General features: G+C 40.4%; 1 protein-coding gene across 1 annotated transcript in view; it reads right to left on the bottom strand.

The window, feature by feature from the left end:
* Positions 1-23,332, bottom strand: part of STK3 (serine/threonine kinase 3) — a 296,567-nt gene that overhangs the window by 236,066 nt on the left and 37,169 nt on the right. The window contains exons 2-3 of the mRNA XM_043879157.1: positions 16,813-16,893; positions 13,807-13,935 (exon numbers count right to left, since the gene is read on the bottom strand). Of these exons, the coding sequence (XP_043735092.1) occupies positions 13,807-13,935; positions 16,813-16,893 (210 nt within the window). The remainder of the gene's footprint in view (positions 1-13,806; positions 13,936-16,812; positions 16,894-23,332) is intronic.

The following is a 23,332-nucleotide window of genomic DNA, read 5'->3' as shown; positions in this document are numbered from 1 at the left end:
CAAAGGTGACAGAGTCAAAGCTGTGGGCAAGTGAGCTAACTGTACAATTATTTAGATATACTGACGTCTTTTTTTCAAACCACACACTGATTATTAAAGGCTGGAGAGGAAGCAAAGAGAGCTTCCTTCAAAACACTAGCTCAGTGCTACTTATAATTTTAAGCAACATACAAAGTTTTAGTTCGGCCATAATGCCTAAGAATCTTGACTAAGCCACCTTATGGACTTATAGGACATATGAGAACCCAGCAATTCTGTGTATTCTTGGCATGGTCAAATACAACAGTTAAATATGACTTTGAAAATTCCAGTGGGTGGAGGGACAAGGAAGACACAAGTGAAATTACAGTACACACCGGGAAGCAAAAGTGAAACGCGATGCCTTGATAACTGGGGGAAACTCAGGAGGCAGTCTACTCCTTCTTCCAGTGCCATCCCCGTACCTCTCACTCTCCCGGCCCATTCACTTCCTTTCCCCTATTTAACACTTTCAGCCCAATGAAACGACACAGCATGCTTTTTTCTTTTTGCTTTCTTGGCTTCCTCTCATCTCATGCCTAATGTATCAATCCTTGCCACTCCTCTGTTTCCATTTCATAAACCCCCAAATTCTTGTCCTAAAGGTCTTCCTCTGTTATCACAACTCAAAATAGAAGTAGTGTTTTAAAAAAAAAAAAAAGTGAGGGGGAAAGAAACAAGAAAAACCAGAGGGGGAAGAGAATAGAAAACTTTCCTTACCTATTTGTTCCTTACACAGACACTACTTGTGGTACACACTATTATGTTTGGACTGAATCATTCATTATATTTAAGCTTCTTACAGAGATTCAAATGTTAACTTTTCCTGTCTAAAAGGTAATTAAATTTGTATGTTAACTTGAATTTCAACTTAATTGAAGAAAATCATGTTTTGTTAAAGGTATTTTTTTTAATAACAGGTTTAGATTACAGTCACAACAAAACTGAGTGAAATGTAAAGAGATTTCTTATATACTGCCTGCCCCCCTCCCCAACATGTATAGCTTTCCCATTATCAACATCCCCTACCAGAGTGGGACATTTGTTACAACCGAAAAACCTATATTGACACACATCACTGTCAACCAAAGTCCATACTTTACATTAGGACTCACTCATGGTGTTGTACATTCTTTGGGTTTCAACTGTATACACCATTATAGCACCATACAGAGTAATTTCACAGCTCCACTTAAGCATTCCCTCCCTCCACCATCCTAACCCCAGGCAACCACCGATGTTTTTACTGTCTCTATAAGATTTTTCTGCCTGGCTGTCATATGGTTGAAATCATACAATATGTAGCCTTTTCAGATCCTCCTCTTTCACCAGTAATACCCACACTTCCTCTATGTATCTTCATGGCTTGATAGCTCATTTCCTTTTGTATGTGCTAAGTCACTTCAGTCATGCCCAACTCTTTGCAACCCCATGGACTGTAACCTCCAGGCAAAATACTGGAGTGAGTTGCCATGCTTTCCTCCAGGTGATCTTCCTGACCCAGGGATCAAACCCACGTCTCTTATGTCTCCTACATTGGCAGGCGGGCTCTTTACCACTAGTGCAACTGAATAATATTCCATTGTCTGGATATATACCACAGATTACCCATCTGCTTACTGAAGGACATCTTGGTTGGTTCAAAGGAGCAAGACTGCTGGATAATATGGTTAAAAGAATGTTTAGTTTCAGAATAAAACTGTCAAACTGACTTCTAAACAGGCAATATGATTTTGCATTCCGACCAGCAAAGAAAAGAAGTTCCTTTAGCTCCACAATCTCACCAGCTTTTGGTGCTGTCAGTCTTCTGGATTTGGGGCAGTGCAACAGGTGTATAGTAGTATCTCATTTTAATTTGTATTTCTTTGATGACATAGAATGTGGGGCATCTTTTCATATCTTTATTTGCTATCTGTATATCTTGTCTGGTGAGATGTCGATTAAGGCCTTTGGTTCATTTTTTAATTGAGCTATTTGCATGTTGAGTTTTTTAAATTCTTCGTATATTTTGGATAACAATCCTTTATCAGATAAGTCTTTTGCAAATATTTTCTAAGGTATACTTTTAATGTTCCCATTATGAGCATGTGATAATTAAAATACTAAAGAAATGACTATTTTTCATTGCATAAGTTTCATCAACACCCTTCTACAATCTTCACAGTGTTCTAAATTAATAGGGGTAATACAGTGTTTTCACAAAGGCAATGTGAATGCTCTCCTATGAAAACGGAATTTTTTCCAAAATAAATCTAAACCATAGCAACTGGTTTTTTGGCCCACTCAAAAAATGAATACATATACATGAGCTGGTAAAAACTGCCAAAGTTAGTCACAAATCCTTCAATATGGTGAGTGTCATTTTTTTTTTTTAATCAGCAACACTGTTCAAACACAATCTCACCCAGAAGCATCAGCAAACAGAACAGATGGGACAGGAGCTGCTCTGGAAGAAGACTCTGAGCAGACAAGCTAGAAACTCACTATTTCTACCACATGGATCACCTCTCTCTCTTTGCCCAGTAAATCAAGTCATCCTTTTCCCCTGAATTTCCAATAGCGAGGCCTTACATGTCTTCCAGTACAATACAGTATGTACTGTATTCTTTCAATACAATATGTTCTCTGTTTACCCCATCACAGCTCTTATCACACTATATTGAAACAGCCTGTCCATTCATCTGCCTAGTCCATATGAGTGAAAGTCCATCCAAAGTCTGGTTCATTCATTGTTATACCCCTCATGCACAGCACAGAAGGGCTGCCCTCAGGAGTAGGCACTCAATATATATTAGGTGAATAAATTTATTTACCTAATATATATGCTGAATTTGGATTTTATATAAATGTATACATTTACGTAGAAGGGCTTCCCCAGTGGTCAGTGGTAAAGAATCTGCCTGCCAATGCAGGAGATGCAGGTTTGATCCCTGGGACAGGAAGATCCCCTGGAGGAGGAAAGGGTAACCCACTGCAGTATTCTTGCCTGGAAAATTCCCTGGACAGAGGAGCTTGGTGAACTACAGTCCATGGGGTTGCAGAGAGTCAGATACGACTTAGCGACTAAACAACAACAACAACGTATATATAGAATAAATCAGGTGAATAATTGTGTGCCCTAATGCATGTGTTAACAACACATTTCTCCTGGTTTAGATATGAGAAGTTCCTTTGCTAAGAGAGTTAAGTACCACGAGTGTAGAGGTTTGTGGTTCCCTTGTATGCATGTTACTTGGGCACATGGTATTCAAAAGAACTGCTGACCAGCTCTTGCCTCCATCTCTAGCCTTGCCTTGAGAGTCAGTACTTTACTTTGAACTGTTGGAATCTTTGTATAGATATTGCTTTCTTCAGCAATGCCCCTGCAGTCAGCAAATACGGCTCCTCATATCATCCTAGTCATTAGCTGTGATCTAGGACAATCCATGTAAAATCTCTAGATCTCATTATCTGTACCTGTAAAATACTTCTTTATTATGCTTTAGCACCAGAACCTTAAATAAAATTTTAGAATGAGCGCCAATATAGAGAAGAAGATAAAAGTAAGAGCTAAATTTCTTACTCTGCTTGATTCTTCACTGTTTGAGGAAAACACCCCTAGAAGAACATCCTTAGAGAAGAGTACATTGGAAAAACTCAAAAATACACCTACAGAGGTTTAGTCAAGCACCAACATTCGATGATTTACACATTCAACAAATACTTACTAAATACCTATTCTGTGTCAAGCGCTGGACTAGACAAAAGCTTCAACCATAAACAATGCAGATGGGTTCCCCCAAATATTTATGCCAAAAAGCTGTATTGAATACGTGTTGAGTATGCACTAAAATGAACAAAAAATTTAAAACGTCCTCCGGTCTCTTTTTACAGTGTAGAAAGCAAAAGACAATTTGCAAAATAACCAAACAGCTGTATAGACTTAAGAAAATATAGCAGTTTCAAAAATACAAATCTCATTTTCTCTAGCTGAAATTCTACTATTTTATGTGGGCATTTTTCAATTTATACTGTTTCGTCCAAATCATTTTTACACCTATTCTCAAAAACACATCTGCATTAACACTAAGTAATTAGTAGCTAAAATGTAATGCTTGCTTCTGCCATTTCCCAGTTTTTCACTCACCTTATCTTTTAGCACTTTTCAGTTCAGTTCAGTCGCTGAGTCGTGTCTGACTCTTTGCGACCCCATGAATCGCAGCACGCCAGGCCTCCCTGTCCATCACAAACTCCTGGAGTTTACTCAAACTCATGCCCATCGAGTCGGTGATGCCATCCAGCCATCTCATCCTCTGTCGTCCCCTTCTCCTCCTGCCCCCAATCCCTCCCAGCATCAGGGTCTTTTCCAATGAGTCAACTCTTCACATGAGGTGGCCAAAGTATTGGAGTTTCAGCGTCAGCATCAGTCCTTCCAATGAACACCCAGGACTGATCTCCTTCAGGATGGACTGGTTGGATCTCCTTGCAGTCCAAGGGACTCTCAAGAGTCTTCTCCAACACCACAGTTCAAAAGCACCAATTTTTCGGCGCTCAGCTTTCTTCACAGTCCAACTCTCACATCCATACATGACCACTGGAAAAACCATAGCCTTGACTAGATAGACCTTTATTGGCAAAGTAATGTCTCTGCTTTTTAATGTGCTATCTAGGTTGGTCATAACTTTCCTTCCAAGGAGTAAGCGTCTTTTAATTTCATGGCTGCAGTCACCATCTGCAGTGATTTTGGAGCCCAAAAAAATAAAGTCTGACACTGTTTCCACTGTCTCCCCATCTATTTCCCATGAGATGATGGGACCAGATGCCATGATCTTAGTTTTCTGAATGTTGAGCTTTAAACCAACTTTTTCACTCTCCTCTTTCACTTTCATCAAGAGGCTTTTTAGTTCCTCTTCACTTTTTGCCATAAGAGTGGTGTCATCTGCATATCTGAGGTTATTGATATTTCTCCCGGCAATCTTAATTCCAGCTTGTGCTTCTTCCAGCCCAGCGTTTCTCATGATCCTTTAACTAACCAACTTTTTTGCCCCTTCACTATTTTATATGTTCAATATGAATGTAAAACTGATATCTAGAAGATGGAATCCACTTTTATTAGGTTGGTTCAAAAGTAACTGTGATTTTACATTGTTGAACTTTGCTATTTCATACTGGAATACAATCTTTAAAAAATGTGATTATGTTATACATTATTTTAATGTGCATTTCTCACTTTGTTTCTTTTCTTTGTTGCTAATGACTTATGAAAGTGAAGTTGCTCAGTCGTGTCCAACTCTTGGAGACCCTGTCGAGTGTAGCCTACCAGGCTCCTCCATCCATGGGATTCTCCAGGCAAGAATACTGGAGAGGATTGCCATTTCCTTCCCTAGGGGATCTTCCCAACCCAGGGATCAAACCCGGGTCTCCTGCATTGCAGGCAGATGCTTTACTCTCTGAACCATCAGAGAAGCTCAATGACTTATTCAGTTCAGTTCAGTTCAGTCGCTCAGTCATGTCCAACTCTTTGTTACCCCATGGACTGCAGAACGCCAGGCCTCCCTGTCCATCGCCAACTCCCAGAGTTTACTCAAACTCATGTCCACTGAGTGGGTGATTCCATCCAGCCATCTCATCCTCTGTCATCACCTACTCCTCCTGCCTTCAATCTTTCCCAGCATCAGGGTCTTTTCCAATGAGTCAACTCTTCACATGAGGTGGCCAAAGTACTGGAGTCTGAGCTTCAACATCAGTGCTTCCAATGAATATTCAGGACTGATTTCCTTTAGGATGGATTGGTTGGATCTCCTTGCAGTCCAAGGGACTCTCAAGAGTCTTCTCCAACACCACAGTTCAAAAGCATCAATTCTTTAGCGCTCAGCTTTCTTTATAGTCCAACTCTCACATCCATACATGACTACTGGAAAAACCATAGCTTTGATTAGACGGACCTTTGTTGGCAAAGTAATGTCACTGCTTTTTAATATGCCATCTAGGTTGGTTACAACTCTTCTTCCAAGGAGTAAGTGTCTTTTAATTTCATGGCTACAGTCACCACCTGCAGTGTTTTTGGAGTCCCAAAAAATAAAGCCAGCCACTGTTTCCACTGTTTCCCCATCTAGTTGCCATGAAGTGATGGGACCAGATGCCATGATCTTAGTTTTCTGAATGCTGAGTTTTAAGCCAACCTTTTCGCTCTCCTCTTTCACTTTCATCAAGAGGCTCTTTCGTTTTTCTTCGCTTTCTGCCATAAGGGTGGTGTCATCTGCATATCTGAGGTTATTGATATTTCTCCCAGCAATCTTGATTCCAGCTTCATGCAACCTAGTGTTTCTCATGATGTACTCTGCATATATGTGAAACAAGCAGGGTGACAATATCAGCCTTGACGTACTCCTTTCCCTATTTGGAACCAGTCTATTGTTTCAGGCGCAGTTCTAACTGTTGCTTCTTGACCTGCATACAGATTTCTCAAGAGGCAGGTCAGGTGGTCTAGTAGTCCCATGTCTTTAAGAATTTTCCAGAGTTTGTTGTGGTCCACACAGTCAAAGGCATTGGCATAGTCAATAAAGCAGAAGTAGCTGTTTTTCTGGAACTCTCTTGCTTTTTCGATGATCCAACAGATGCTGGCAATTTGATATCTGGTTCCTCTGCCTTTTCTAAATCCAGCTTGAACCTCTGGAAGTTCACGGTTCACATACTGTTGAAGACTGGCTTGGAGAATTTTGAACATTACTTTGCTAGCGTGTGGAATGAGTACAATTGTGTGATAGTTTGAGAATTCTTTGGCATTGCCTTTCCTTGGGATTGGAATGAAAACTGACCTTTTCCAGTCCTGTGGCCACTGCTGAGTTTTCCAGATTTGCTGGCATATTGAATGCAGCACTTTCACAGCATCAACTTTTAGGATTTGAAAGAGTTCAACTGGAATTCCATCACCTCCACTAGCTTTGTTTGTAGTGATGCTTCCCTAAGGCCCACTTGACTTCGCATTCCAGGATGTCTGGCTCTAGGTTGGTAATCACATCATTGTGATTATATGGTTCATGAAGATCTTTTTTGTAGAGTTCTTCTGTGTATTCTTGCCATCTCTTCTTAATAGCTTCTGCTTCTGTTGGGTCCATACCATTTCTGTCCTTTATGGTGCCCATCTTTGCATGAAATGTTCCCTTGGTATCTCTAATTTTCTTGAAGAGATGTCTAGTCTTTCCCATTCTATTGTTGTCCTCTATTTCTTTGCACTGATCACTGAGGAAGGCTTTCTTATCTCTTCTTGCTCTTCTTTGGAACTCTGCATTCAAATGGGTATATCTTTCTTTTTCTCCTTTGCCTTTCACTTCTCTTCTATTCACAACTATTTGTAAGGCGTCCTCAGACAACCATTTTGTCTTTTTTGCATTTCTTTTCCTTGGGGATGGTCTTGATCCCTGCCTCCTGTACAATGCCATGAACCTCCGTCCATAGTTCTCCAGGCACCCTGTCTATCAGATCTAATCCCGTGAATCTATTTCTGACTTCCACTGTATAATCATAAGGGATTTAATTTAGGTCATACCTGAATGGTCTAGTGGTTTTCCCTACTTTCTTCAATTTAAGTCTGAATTTGGCAATAAGGAGTTCATGGTCTGTGCCACAGTCAGCTCCCAGTCTTGTTTTTGCTGACTGTATAGAACTTCTCCATCTTTGGCTGCAAAGAATCTGATTTCGGTATTGACCATCTGGTGATGTCCATGTGTAGAGTCTTTTCTTGTGTTGTTGGAAGAGGGTGTTTGCAATGACCAGCGCGTTCTCTTGGCAAAACTCTATTAGATTTTGTCCTGCCTCATTCTGTATTCCAAGACCAAATTTGCCTGTTACTCCAGATATCTCTTGACTTCCTCTTTTGCATTCCAGTTCCCTATAATGAAGAGGATTTCTTTTTTGGGTGTTAGTTCTAGAAGGTCTTGTAGGTCTTCATAGAACCATTCAACTTCAGCTTCTTCAGCATTACTGGTTGGGACATAGACTTGGATTACTGTGATATTGAATGCTTTGCCTTGGAAGCGAACAGAGACCATTCTGTCATTCTCCGGGTGCAGCAGACCTGGGTGTGGCAAAAGCCCTCTTGGAGGAGGTCGCCGTTCACCCCACCATAGAGCTGCCAGAACTTACACAGGACTGGGAAACAAACTCTTGGCAGGCACAAACAGAAACTTGTGCACACTGGCCCCCAGGAGAAAGGAGCAGTGACCCCACAAGAGACTGACCCAGACTTGCCCATAAGTGTCCAGGAGTCTCCAGCGGAGGCGTGGGTTGGCCATGGCCTGCTGCAGGGCTGGGGGTACTGATTGCAGCAGTGTATGCATGGGACCTTTTGATGGAGGTCGCCATTATCTTCATTACCTCCACCATAGTTTGGCCCCAGGTAAATAACAGGGAGGGAACACAGCCCCACACATCAACAGAAAACTGGATTAAAGATGTACTGAACATGGCCCCGTGCATCAGAACAAGACCCAATTTCCCCCTCAGTCAGTCTCTCCCATCAGGAAGCTTCCATAAGCCTCTTACCCGTCTCCAACAGAGGGCAGACAGACTGAAAACCACCATCACAGGAAACTAACCAATGATCACATGGACCACAGCCTTGTCTAACTCAATGAAACTATGAGCCATGCCATGTAGGGCCACCCAAGACGGATGGGTCATGGTGGAGAGTTCTAACAAAATGTGGCCCACTGGAGAAGGGAATGGCAAACCACTTCAGTATTCTTGCCTTGAGAACCCCATGAACAGTGTGAAAAGGCAAAAAGATACGACACTGAAAGATGAACTCCCCAGGTTGGTAAGTGCCCAATGTGCTACTGGAGATCAGTGAAGAAATAACTCCAGAAAGAACAAAGAGACAAAGACAAAGCAAAAACAACACCCAGCTGTGGATGTGACTGGTGATGGAAGTAAAGTCCGATGCTGTAAAGAACAATTCTGCATAGGAACCTGGAATGTTAGGTCCATGAATCAAAGCAAATTGAAAGTGGTCAAACAGGAGATGGCAAGAGTAAATGTCGACATTCTAGGAATCAGCGAACTAAAATGGACTGGAATGGGTGAATTGAACTCAGATGACCATTATATCTACTACTGTGGGAAAAAATCCTTTAGAAGAAATGAAGTAGCCATCATAGTCAACAAAAGAGTCCAAAATACAATACTTGGATGCAATCTCGAAAATGACAAAATGACATTACTTGCTGCTTATTTTATATTTATTTTAGACTATGGAAATGTTAGACAAAAAGCAAATTGGAGTAATTTTCTTATTCAAGTTCAAAATGGGTTGTAAAGCAGCAGAGACAACTCACAACACCAGCAATGCATTTGGCCCAGGGACTGCTAACGAATGTACCATGCAGGAGTGGTTCAAGAAGTTTTGCAAAGGAGATGAGAGCCTTGAAGATGAGGAGTGCAGTAGCTGGTCATCTGAAGTTGACAAAGACCAACCGAGAGGACCATCTAAGCTGACCCTCTTACAACTACACGAGAAGTTGCCAAAGAACTCAATGTCAATCATTCTACGGTCGTTTGGCATTTGAGGCAAATAAGAAATGTGAAAAAACTTGGTAAGTGGGTACCTCCTGAACTGACTGAAAATCAAACAAATTGTCGTTCTGAAGTGCTGTCTTCTCTTATTCTGTGTAACAACGACAAACCATTTTTCAATCAGATTGTGACCTGCAACGAAAGCGGATCTTATGCAACAACCAGCTCAGTGGTGGGACCAAGAAGAAGCTCCAAAGCACTTTCCAGAGCCAAACTTGCATCAAAAAAAGATCATGGTCACTATTTGGTGGTCAGCTGCCCAATTGATCCACGACAGCTTTCTGAATCCCAGCAACACCATTATATCTGAGAAGTATGCTCAGTAAATCAATGCAAGGCACAGCAAACTGCCACACCTGCCGCCATCACTGCTCAACAGAAAGGGCCCAATTGTTCTCCACAACACCACTAGACCACACACTGCACAACCAACATGTCAAAAGTTGAACGAATTGGGTTACAAAACTTTGCCTCATCCATCATATTCACCTGAACTCTCAGACAACTGACTATCACTTCTTGAAACGTCTCCCAACAACTTTTTGCCAGGAAAATGAATGCTTCCACCATCAGCAGGAGACAGAAAATGCTTTCCAAGAGTTCCGCAAATCCCAAAGCATGAATTTTTATGCTACAGGAATAAACAAACTTATTTCTCATTGGCAAAAATGTGTTGATTGTAATGGTTTCTATTTTGATCAACAAATGTGTTTAAGCCTAGTTACAATTACTTAAAATTCACATTCCAAAACTGCAATTACGTTTGCATCAAGCTAATATCAATATATGTTTCACCATTTCATTCAACAAATCCTTTGACAAGTACTTACTATGTGCAAGGCGTTCTGCTATAAAGTGGTACAAAATTTCTAGAATTTGTTTACATTTTCTACCCCTTCGGGCTTCACTAGTGGCTCAGATGTTAAAGAATTCAACTGCAATGCAGCAGACCCGGGTTCAACCCTTGGGTTGGGAAGCTCCCCTGGAGAAAAGATTGGCAACCTGCTCCAGTATTCTTGCCTGAGAAATCCTAAGGACAGAGAAGCCTGGTGCGGGGTTGAAAAGAGTCAGACACTGAGCAACTAACACTTTCTACCCCTTTAATTCATTACCTTTTTTTTTCCAGTTAGTAGTTTAAAGTACATAACAAGAACAAATATCAAATTTCCCTAGGGTTCCCTCAGCCTACAATGCTCTTTCACATTCTCCTTATCCATACATACTTATTCACATTCATTGAACAAAAGTACAGTGCGAGGTACTATAATGTGTGCTAAGAAATATGGTTCCTTCTCTCAAGGAATGAAGAAAGGATAAAGACAGTGAAGACATTTCAGAAGGAGACTCTACAAATATTAGTGTCAACAGGGGTATAAGAAAAAGAAACAGATGAGTTCTGTTTTTGAAAAACTAACTAGATGATGATGTCATTAACAAAATAGGGATCTGAATGGTTTGTCTTCCAACAATTAAAAATTTGGTTTTAGAATGTTAAATATAAAGTTGCTTCTGGATAGTCCAGTTGAGTCATCGAGATGGGAATTAGTTAATACTGGTCAGTACTTGAGTAGCCACTATGTGGCAGGATCCAAGGGCACTTAGTAAGACACCACCCCAAACTCAAAAGAATTTAAGTCGGGTGACAGAATGCAAGTAAACAGGTGCTTAAAAGCAAAACTCAGGCAAAAGAGAGGCAGCATAAGCACTGACCAGATGATGCAGGACCCTGGGGTCATCCTTAGGAGACTGGGTTCAGCCAAGCAAGGCAGAGCCACTGAAGGGTTTTAAACAGGGAATGGCTTGGTTAGGTGTGCATTTTAGAAAGAAGACTAACTTCAGGCGGGAAAACAGGCTGGAGCAGGTAAAAATGAAAGACAAAGTGAACACAGGAAGCTGCTGCAGAAATCTGAACAAGAGCTGATAGGCACCAAGATGCACAAAGGTTAGGGGAGGAGATGTATTAATAGGTAATATTTGAGACACTGCTTTTTCCTAGACCACACTCGATTAAAATCTCTAAAGCACAACACTAGAAACTGAACTATTTTTAATCATTACAGTAAAATAATCATAGTTACATGCAAACGTTAAGCAACTGAAGGGCCCAGCACTACACTATGTCCAGTCTTTCCTTCTCTACATCAAACTATGGGACCCACATTCTTATGAAGTTATCAAATAAATAGCAAGGTCTGGAAAAATTCTGCAAATATATATTTTGATCAGGGAACTGAGGAATGTATGTTTTTTCTATAACCACTTTACATGGCCTTCATGAAAAATACATAATATGATCTAAATATACAGCACACAATAAAGAGCAAAATTGAACAGACCCAAGCAACAAAGTTCCCCTATGATTATTCAGTCACTTCATTAACCAAAGAGCTTATAATATATGGAGCTTATATACCTTTAGAAAAGGAAGTTTTCTATACATCTCTTACTAATAGGGCCCAATGATTTGATTAAAGGTGACAATGTGTCTAGACTCCTTTAAGTTCACCAGCTCTAAGTCACCATGTGATGCAATTCTGATGAATAAAATATAAGCTGAGGGTTTCTGGGGAAGCCCTTTCCTGCTTCTCATCTTCCTCCCGTCTGGAATGTAGATAAAAGACTGGAGCAGCCCTCTTGTAACTATGAGGAAATAAGCATGAGAACAAAGACTACGTGCTAGGTGGCTAACCCTACCTCGAGACCTTTTATACAGGGAGAACAATAAATTCCTCTTCGATTAACTGTAGACTCTGCATCCCTTAGGAAAGGCCAGGCTACTTAATAGGTCAGCTTCATGGTCAGTTCCATTTACCTACCAAACTCATTTCAGACCAATCACTGTCTCTTACTTTCCACCCCAGTAATTCTAAACCCTATCAGAACAGCACATAACAGTGAGCTGTTTTTCACCTTTCTACTTTTAATTCTCTACATTCTCTCATCCCTCCATTTCTTCACCAGACTTACACTTCCTCAGCACTCCAGACCTCCTGACTCCTAGCTGAGGTAGGTGCCCTCTATCCTTGTTCTTACATCTCCTCACATGTATAATGACTGCACTGTACTACAGCTATTCACTTAAGTATCTGTCTTCCCAACTAGATTACCAGCTCCTCAAGAAGAAAACCAATGTCTAGTTTCCCTGGTATTCCTAGATCCTGTGACAATACCTGGCACACTAGGGATGTCCAGTAAATGTTTGCTGAATAAATGAAAGTTACATAAAACATGACTTTTAATTTTTGTTGTTTAGTTGCTCAGTTGTGTCTGACTCTTTGCGGCCCCATGGACTGCAGCACACCAGGCTTCCCTGTCTTTCACTATCTCCCGGAGTCAGCTCAAACTCATGTCCCTTGAGTCAGTGATGCTATCCAACCATCTCATCCTCTGTCATCCCCTTCTTCTCCTGCCTTCAATCTTTCGCAGCATCAGGGTGCTTTCCAATGAGTCAGTTCTTCACATCAGGAGGCCAAAGTATCAGAGCTTCAGCTTCAGCATCAGTCCTTCTAATGAATATTCAGGGTTGGTTTCCTTTAGGATTGACTGGTTTGATCTCCTTGCTGTCGAAGGGCCTCTTAAGAGTCTTCTCCAGCACCACAATTCAAAAGCATCAGTTCTTCAGCACTGAGCATTTTTATGGTCCAACTCTCATATCCATACATGACCACTGGAAAAACCAAAGCTTTGACTATGCAGACCTTTGTTGGCAAAGTGATGTCTCTGCTTTTTAATTCACTGTGTAGGTTTGTCATAGCTTTTCTTCCAAGAAGCAAGCATCTTTTAATTTCATGGATGCAGTCACCATCCACAGTGATTCTGGAGTCCAGGAAAACAGTCTGTCACTGTTTCCATTTTTTCCCCATCTATTGGCAACCTCCTCCAGGAGTATTTTTAATTATTTAAAACAAATTACAGCAAAAGGACTGTTAAATGACTTCTCCCTAATATCAAAAGCTAATTTTCACCTGTAAATTTCCCCTGAAAATGAGAAAAGTGCTTGAGTATATTCTATCACCACATATTTGATTAAAGGTGACAAACTAATCATTTCTGCTTAGAACTAAAAGTCCTAAGACAACCCAACAAAGCTATTCTCATCTTTCTTGAAAGATAAGTCTCACTTCTGATGGGAAGTCAGAAGAAAAAGCTAAGATGACTAAAGAATACATTTTATTGTACATAACTAGCAAAATTTATCAAAATGAAGGTAAATAAAGAAATAAAATCTCTTCATACCTGTCACATTGCTGCATTATGGAAATTTCTTTGATTATTTCCTGAAGATCTGATTCAACAGGTACTTGTTTAATTGCCACAACTTGACCAGATTCCTTATGTATTGCTTTAAATACACTTCCATAAGACCTAAAAGAAACCAAGACATTCCTTTATTTTTTTCCTTTCAAACATCATAACCATTAGAGAAAGAGTCTGAGTGTTCACATGTAGTCTTTTCTAATTTAAACTACTACTCAATGGTGACAAATCAAATGAAATAAATTTTAAAAATGAATTATATCTTAGCTTTAATGCTTCAATTATAGACTTAAAATTCACTAACATCACCAAATTAACAGAAAAAGATTTGCTCTGTTTCTTATGAATGAAAGAAATAGACTTACGGTTTGTCAACTCAAACAAGTGCAGCATTAAGAAGATATATAAAGGGAAGTTAAAAGAATGGAATATAGAATAAAAACAGCCAAAATCTCATGTTAGGAGAAACGGCTGATCTCACCTTAAGCAAAATCATCCCCAAAATATCAGAGTCCCACTCCTGCCCAGGCTGCTTACAAGTAACTGAAACCTTCACCATGGGTTTGTGTGTATGTGTGTGTGTGTGTGTGTGTGTGTGTGTATAGTCCTAATTTACACACACGCACATATACAGGTAAACCCACTTTTCAAAAATTCACTTTACGCCCCTTCATTTTTACAAAAGGCCTGGAATAACACCTGTTTCACTAACCAGATGAAATCTAAAGAGGATTTACACTTTTACAAAAAAAGGTGAAAACAAAAACAGCATTCAACATTGATTTTTGCAGGAGCCATTAGAGAGGGAGAAAGTACCATGAGCAGCAACAGTGGCACTGCCAAGCTCATTCCTAGAATTACACTCAGCATCTCAGCATCAAGCCACCATATCTCTGAGCTTTGTCTGAGAGGATCTGTGCTTTATCTCACAATTTATTTTGTGTAACCGTTAGCAAGATGTGTTGTAATACATCTGGTTCAGCTCCTCTGTCCATGGAATTCTCCAGGCAAAAATACTGGAGTGGGTAGCCATTCCCTTTCTCCAGGGGATCTTCCCAACCCATAGATCAAACCTGTGACTCTTGCATTGCAGGCAGATTCTTTATTATTTGAACCACCAGGGAAGCCCTTCTTTGCTTTATGTTTCAACTTAATAAAGGTTTCATAAGAATGCTCTACTTTCAGACAGCAAGGGAAATCTGTATCTCCCCCTTTGAAGCCATATATGTGTGTGTGTGTATAAATATGTGTGTTTGTGTATGCGTGTGGGTGTATATATATATATATAGCCCCTCAAAAGCTAGTCTAGACTCAAGAACTAGATTAACTATTACCAATTAAGCAACACCATCAGTCTCTTCTAAGGTCTTCCTGTCACTACAAAAGAAAACTGGGATCCACATTTCCCAGATTTCCCTTCCCTGAATGGATCCCACTTAACAGTCTGACAATAAGAAGAACATTCATGAAATCTGAATGGCAAAAAGCTGAGTAAAGACCATCACTTTTCAAATACAGCTGCAGCAGATGTCTGACCGAATATCAGATATACGGTGGCTTCCTGCTGAGCTTCTTGATAACCACACACTGCTGCTGCAGACTGAGAGAGCTGGTGGGAGCATCTAAACGACTCTTATGGATTTCAGCAGAGCCCATGTGAGCTTTAGAGAAACACCACTTCAGTGCTTCAAACTGAGATCTTCAGCACTAGCTTCTCTGAGCTTCAGTGACAGAGTCCATAACCTTTGCATCCCTGGCCTTTGCACAAGTCATCTGAGCTCCAAATTTCATAATGAACTCTTACACCTGGGGTTCACAGAGTAGCCTCTCTTTTCCTAACCATGATGCTACCAATAGTTTGGGGGAAGGAAGTGGTTCCAAGGGAAAGAATCTTAAGAAATGGGAATCTTGGATTAGCTCTTTCTTAGATTTAAAGATAGTAATGACTTCAATGCAAGGGACAAGCAGAACACTGACAGACTAAGGTATCTGATGGCAGAATAATTATTTAAATTATTATCCTTAGTTCCTGGAGTCTAGGGAAAGTTTTAGAAGATCAAGTACGTGAATCAATCAAATGTTACAGTGAAAATAAGAGTACAAAAACTGCAGAATGGAGTGGCTGCTCCTGACTAGGCTGGAGAAGTCAGAAAACAAACCTCACAAGCTCAGGGCTTAAATGCCCAGGCCAAGACTGAGAGATCCAGAAAACTTCTGAATGCTTCGAAGAAAAATCTTATTTCTTATACGTCCAGGACTGAGACTTCTGAAACCCAAAATCTAATCTTGCCAGAAGCTGAATTACAATGCAAACTCAATTCACAACCTCACCGGGTCTTACTGTTTCATTATGAGTTCTCTTTCATATCACTACCTAATATCCCTCTTCATTCTTTATCTGAATATTAACTCCTCTTTACTCACTTACGATCTTTTAACTTTAATTTATGTGATATAAACATTGCCATTCACACTTTCTTTTTGATGTGGTTACCTCTTTCTTATCTAATATGTCTCTAATAGGAAATACCATTATATGTCCACCCTTTGTATTAGGCCTCTTATAAACAGCATATAGCTAAGTTTTGCATTTTAATTGACCCTAACAGTCTGTCTATGGAAGAACTGACATTTAGTGAAAAATACATTTCACTTTATTCCTTCTAACTTAAATTTATCTTACTATTTTATATTTTTGTTTTCTCTATTTCCTTTTCCCTGTTCTTACTGATCTAATTTGTTTTGTGTTTTATGCCTTTATTACCTTGGAAGTTCTCCTATACTTTTGGTTTTTCATTATGGAGTATGATGTTAGCTTGGGCTTGTCATATATGACCTCTGCTATGTTCAGGTACTGATACATTCCCTCTATACACTTACTGTTTAATTCAATCAAATATACTCTAGTGAAAAACTAATCTTACATGGTATGTTATAATTGTTCTGTCATTATCTAAAAGCTACTTTTGTATTTTTTGTACTTACCCTTCTCCCAGTTTCTCTAATACATCAAAAACTTCTTCAGGCTGTTTAGTCAAACTGTCTTCACTCAGCTTTTTTAGCTTACTAATGAGAAAAACAAAAGAAAAAGCATTTTCTGTAAGATCTCTTATAGATTTTAAAATTTTAAGAGACAATATATTCAGATGGTTCAAAACTCAAAAATACAAAAAAGTATACAGTATATAGTCTCCTTGCAATTCCTGTTCTTAAACTTCCCAGAAACATCGCAAAGAATAAGCACTTTTATTACCTTCCTGTGGAACCTTTATAAAAATATTTCTATTTCTCCCCCTTTTTAACACACAATATAGCATTTTATACACACGCTGTATATATACTTTTTAGACATGCTGTTACATACTTTGATGTTTTCATATAACAACATAAAATCTCTGCTGGAGATCTCTACAACATAAATTCATAGAAAACATCTTCATTCTTTTCTTTTTTCTTAGCAATCCTTTACTTATAGATATCTAGGTTCCCTTTTGCTATTATAAACACTGCAATAAGTAAGCTTATAGGTAAGTCAGCTAATACATGTGCTTGCATATCTTTAGGATAAATTCCCAAACGTGAAACTGTGAGAGCAATAAAATATATAAACACACAAAATATAGACGTCTGTGTGTGTGGCTCAGTCACTTCAGTCATGTCTGACTCTTTATGACCCTATGTAGTGTAGACCGCCAGTTTCCTCTGTCCAAGAGCACTGGAGTGGGTTGCCATACCCTCCTCCAGTGGACCTTCCTGACCCAGGGGTCAAATCCGTGTCTCCTGCATCTCCTGCCTTGCAGGTGGATTCTTTATCACTGAACCACCGGTGAAGCCCATATAGAAGTATACATATGATAAGTAAGTACATATACTGTAAGTATGACCATATTTCATAATATAAATTTAATAACATAATAAAATCACTGTTATAATAACTAGATACTATTAAAATTGCTGATTGATTATATGATGGTATATTTTATCTACTACAATTGTACATCACGTCAATATGTATGTATATTAATGGACACCAGCAAATTGTCCTCTGGGGGCAATTTACACCAATTTACTTTCCTACCAGTAATACATGAGAAACCTTCTTTTCCCACAATTCCACCTACAGAGTACTAAACTCTATATCTGGATAGAAACATTAAACTTTATATTTGGAAATATTTGTATTTCAGCCAATATATTAGGTAAAAACTTATAACTCAGATTTATTTTGCATTTCTCCTACTGCGAGTGAAGTTGAGCATCTTTTACTACAGTATGAAACAAAATCATCTATTCATGATCTCTGCTCCCTTTTTTCTTCTGGGTTTTTGGTCCTTTTCTTATCTGTACACAGAGATAAGAAAAGGTTTAGGTTGCAAATATTCCCATTTGTAGTGACTTTACTTATGAGTTTTTAGTTTTTATGGGCTACTTGACTGGTTGCCATAGAGAAAACTTTTTAATTTGTTTTTGCTTTTTTAAAAGTTATCCAAAGTATGGCATGGGCAGAAATATCTAGAAACAAGAAGTGAGAGACATTATACATGGTGTGTTTGACAGACCAAAAGTAATTCCATATGAATAAAGTAAAAGTGGTCAGGATGCAGAGGTAAAGAGTCAGGTTAGAAAGAGTCTTGTAAACCATGTTAAGGAGCTCTGTTTTTAAAAGATCACCCCCCTGTAATCAAGAGGAAGAACATGCAACAAGCAACAGCAGAGAAGGGAAACTAGCAGGGAGTTGTTCAAAATATGGATGCAAAGAATATAGTAGCAGTGGCAATAAGAACTGAGAGAAGACAAGCTAAGCAAGATACTGAGCAGGCACACTCAACAGAAAGTGGTTTTGATTAAATATGCAGAGATGCAAGAAAGAGAGAAGTTGAGAATGTCTCTTAAGCCTTTGGTTTAAGCAAACGACTAGATGTAACGTTATTTACCAAACTAAAGAATGCAAGAAAAAAGCTTGAAGAGGAACGCATTGGGTCTAACTCCTCTCATCCAAATGTAGATTTCCAGTAACCAACTGTTTATCTGAATCCCAGGAGAGATCTGAATTGGCAATGTCATTTTTTGGTGTCATGGTAAAGAATCTACCTGCAATACAGGAGACCCAGGTTCAATCCCTGAATCAGGAAGATCCCCTGGAGAAGGGAATGACTACCTACTCCAGTACTCTTGCCTGAAGAATTCCATGGACAGAGGAGGCTGGCGGGGTATGGTCCATGGGATTGCAAAGAGTCGGACATGACTGAGTGACTAACACACACATACAGCACACAGATGAAGCCTAAAGGTATGATGAGGGATAAAGCCATCAAGAAAATGTCTAAGAAGAAATAAGGATCAAAGAGAAAAGAGAGGGGGGCGGGGGGAGCCAAGATGGCGGAGGAATAGGACCGGGAGACCACTTTCTCCCCTACAAATTCATGGAAAGAACAATTGAACGCTGAGCAAACTTCACAAAACAACTTCTGATCACTAGCAGAGGACATCAGGTGCCCAGAAAAGCAGCCCATTGTCTTCGAAAGGAGGTAGGACAAAATATAAAAGATAAAAAGAGAGACAAAAGAGCTAGGGACGGAGACCAGTCCCGGGAAGGGAGTCTTAATAGAGGAAGTTTCCAAACACCAGGAAACCCTCGCACTGGCGGGTCTGGGGGAAGTTTTCGAATCTCAGAGGGCAACCTAACTGGGAGAAAAAATAAATAAAACCCACAGATTACATGCCTAAAAGCAACTCCCAGCTGAAAAGTACCCCAGACGCCCACATCCGCCACCAGCAAGTGGGGGCGGAAGGGAGAGGAGCAGGCAGCATTGCTCAGGGTAAGGACCGGGTCGAATGCCCTAAGAGCAGTCGGAGAGAGCTTTCGTGAGATAGCAACTTAAACTGTGGGATAGCAAGAGAGAGAGAAAATTAACCGGCCGGAACACACAGCCGGCCATTCGCAGAACAAAGGGACTGAGCAATTCCAGAGAACAGCTAGCCTGCGGCGGACCGGCCCATCCCCTCCGGAGGCAGGAGGCAGGGGGGAGGGGAGGGGGGGCAAACTCGGCCCCAGAGAAGGCACCCCTACCAAACTGCAGACAGGCTCCCAGCTTCTAACCAAAGACTTCCTGAGATTCTGGATGGTCGACATCCGCCAGGAGGGTTGCAGCTAGAGGCCAGCACCCAAGAACAGACACAGGCGCAACGGACTGGCGCTCACGGAAACTGAGGCTGGGACCATGGAGGGGATAAGGCACACGGCACCCGGGGAGAGTGCGCCCCTCAAGCTCCTGGCTGCCTGAGCTGCTCCGGCAGGGAAGGCACAAAACGCAGGCCCAACGGAGTCTGCACTTTTGTGGAGTACCTGAAAACTGGAACTGACCGGCGCGCGAGGAAACTGAGGCTGGGGCCACGGAGGGGAGGAGGCGCACCGCACCTGGGGAGAGTGCGCCCGTCAAGCTCCTGGCTGCCTGAGCCGCTCAGGCGGGGGAAGGCACAAAACGCAGGAGCAACCGAGTTCGCACTTTTGTGGAGTACCCGAAAACGGGAACAGCACGCAACGCAGGGCCCGCTCCATATAGAGCAGCCGGGGGCCTAAGCAGTGTAGACGGGGAAAGCACACACAGCGAGCGGGGGCAAACCCAGTGTGGCCGCAACACTGTGAGTGCTCCCCACACACAGCGATATCCGCCTGCAGCGCCCCTCCCTCCCCGCAGCGCGACTGAACCAGCGAACCTGAACAAGAGACCACCTCCGCCCGCCTGTGTCAGGGCGGAAATTACACACTGAAGAGATCGGCAAACAGAAGCCAAATAAACAAAGGGAACCGCTTCAGAAGAGACAGGTGCAACAGATTAAAATCCCTGTAGGTAACACCAACTACACCGGAAGGGGCCTATAGACATGGAGAAGTGTAAGCTGGAACGAGGAGCTATCTGAAACTGAACCGAAGCCACACTGACCGCAACAGCTCCAGAGAAATTCCTAGATATATATATATATATATTTTTTTTTTAATTAAAAATTTTTTTCCTTTTTTCTTCTCTCTTTTATTTTCTTTTAAAATTCCGTATTACTCCCCCATTACTCCTTAACTTTCATTTTCATATATTTTTACTAATTTTTTAATTAAGAAAAAAATTTGTTTTTTCTCTTATTTTCTTTAAAAGTCCTCTATTACTCCTCTACTACTCCTTAATTTTCATTTTCATTTCACTATAACCTTGCAAAAACAAAAAAAAAGAGAGAGAAGCCCTATTTTTAAACCGAACTTCATATATATTTCTAAAATTTTTTGGTTTTGTTTTTAACATTGTATTTTTAAGAGTCTAACGTCTACTCTAGATATTTAATCTTTGTTTTTCAGTATGTGATATAAATTTTGGACATTTAAGAATCCAATATCCAGTTCCCATTTTTATTCAAGAGTGTGTTGATTACTCTCTCCCAATTTTGACTCTCCGTTTTCTACCTCAGAACACCTCTATTTCCTCCCTTCCCCTTCTCTTCCCAATCCAATTCTGTGAATCTTTGTGGGTGTCTGGGCTACAGAGAACACTTTGGGAATAGAGAATTGCGTAGATCTGTCTCTCTCCTCTTGAGTCCCCCCTTCTCTCCTCCTGCTCATCTCTATCTCCCTCCTCCCTCTCCTCTTTTTCATGTAACTCTGTGAACCTCTCTGGGTGTCCCTCATGGTGGAGAATCTTTTCACCATTAACCTAGAAGTTTTATTATCAGTGCTGTATAGTTGGAGAAGTCTTGAGACTACTGGAAGAATAAAACTGAAATCCAGAGGCAGGAGACTTAAGCCCAAAACCTGAGAACACCAGAAAACTCCTGACTACACGGAACATTAAGTAATAAGAGGCCATCCAAAAGCCTCCATACCTACACTAAAACCAACCACCACCCAAGAGCCAATAAGTTATAGACCAAGACATACCACGCAAATTCTCCAGCAACGCAGGAACACAGCCCTGAGCGTCAACATACAGGCTGCCCAAAGTCACACCTAACACATAGACCCATCTCAAAACTCATTACTGGGCACTCCATTGCACTCCAGAGAGAAGAAATCCAGTTCCACGCACCAGAACACCGACACAAGCTTCCCTAACCAGAAAACCTTGACAAGCCAATCGTCCAACCCCACCCACTGGGTAAAACCTCCACAGTAAAAAGGAACCACAGACCTCCAGAATACAGAAAGCCCACTCCAGACACAGCAATCTAAACAAGATGAAAAGGCAGAGAAATACCCAACAGGTAAAGGAACATTAAAAATGCCCACCAAGTCAAACAAAAGAGGAGGAGATAGGGAATCTACCTGAAAATTTAAAAGAATTTTAAATAATGATAAAAAGAAAATGATTAAAAAAAAAAAAAAGAATTTAAAATAATGATAATAAAAATGATCCAAAATCTTGAAAACAAAATGGAGTTACAGATAAGTAGCCTGGACACAAAGATTGAGAAGATGCAAGAAATGTTTAATAAGGACCTAGAAGAAATAAAAAAGAGTCAATTAAAAATGAATAATGCAATAAATGAGATCAAAAACACTCTGGAGGGAACCAACAGTAGAGTAACGGAGACAGAAGATAGGATAAGTGAGGTAGAAGATAAAATGGTGGAAATAAATGAAGCAAAGAGGAAAAAAGAATCAAAAGAAATGAGGACAACCTCAGGGACCTCTGGGACAATGTGAAACGCCCCAACATTCGAATCATAGGAGTCCCAGAAGAAGAAGACAAAACGAAAGGCCATGAGAAAATACTCAAGGAGGTAATAGCTGAAAACTTCCCTAAAATGGGGAAGGAAATAGTTACACAGGTCCAAGAAACCCAGAGAGTCCCAAACAGGATAAACCCAAGGCGAAACACCCCAAGACACATATTAATCAAATTAACAAAGATCAAACACAAGGAACAAATATTAAAAGCAGCAAGGGAGAAACAACAAATAACACACAAAGGGATTCCCATAAGGATAACAGCTGATCTATCAATAGAAACCCTTCAGGCCAGAAGGGAATGGCAGGACATACTTCAAGTAATGAAAGAGAATAACCTACAACCTAGATTACTGTACCCAGCAAGGATCCCAGCAAGGATCTCATTCAGATATGAAGGAGAATTCAAAAGCTTTACAGATAAGCAAAAGCTGAGAGAATTCAGCACCACCAAACCAGCTCCTCAACAAATGCTAAAGGATCTTCTCTAGACAGGAAACACAGAAAGGTTGTATAAACATGAACCCAAAACAACAAAGTAAGTGGCAATGGGACCATACCTATCAATAATTACCTTAAATGTAAATGGGTTGAATGCCCCAACCAAAAGACAAAGACTGGGTGAATGGATACAAAAACAAGACCCCTATATATGCTGTCTACAAGAGACCCACCTCAAAACAAGGGACACATACAGACTAAAAGTGAAGGGCTGGAAAAAAATATTTCACGCAAACGGAGACCAAAAGCAGGAGTCGCAATACTCATATCAGATAAAATAGACTTTCAAAT

This window comes from Cervus elaphus, chromosome 21, assembly GCF_910594005.1.
Source record: "Cervus elaphus chromosome 21, mCerEla1.1, whole genome shotgun sequence".
NCBI classification, from domain to species: Eukaryota; Metazoa; Chordata; class Mammalia; order Artiodactyla; family Cervidae; genus Cervus; species Cervus elaphus.
The sequence above is the reverse complement of the archived record's forward strand: the minus strand, read 5'-3'. Positions and strand labels throughout refer to the sequence as shown.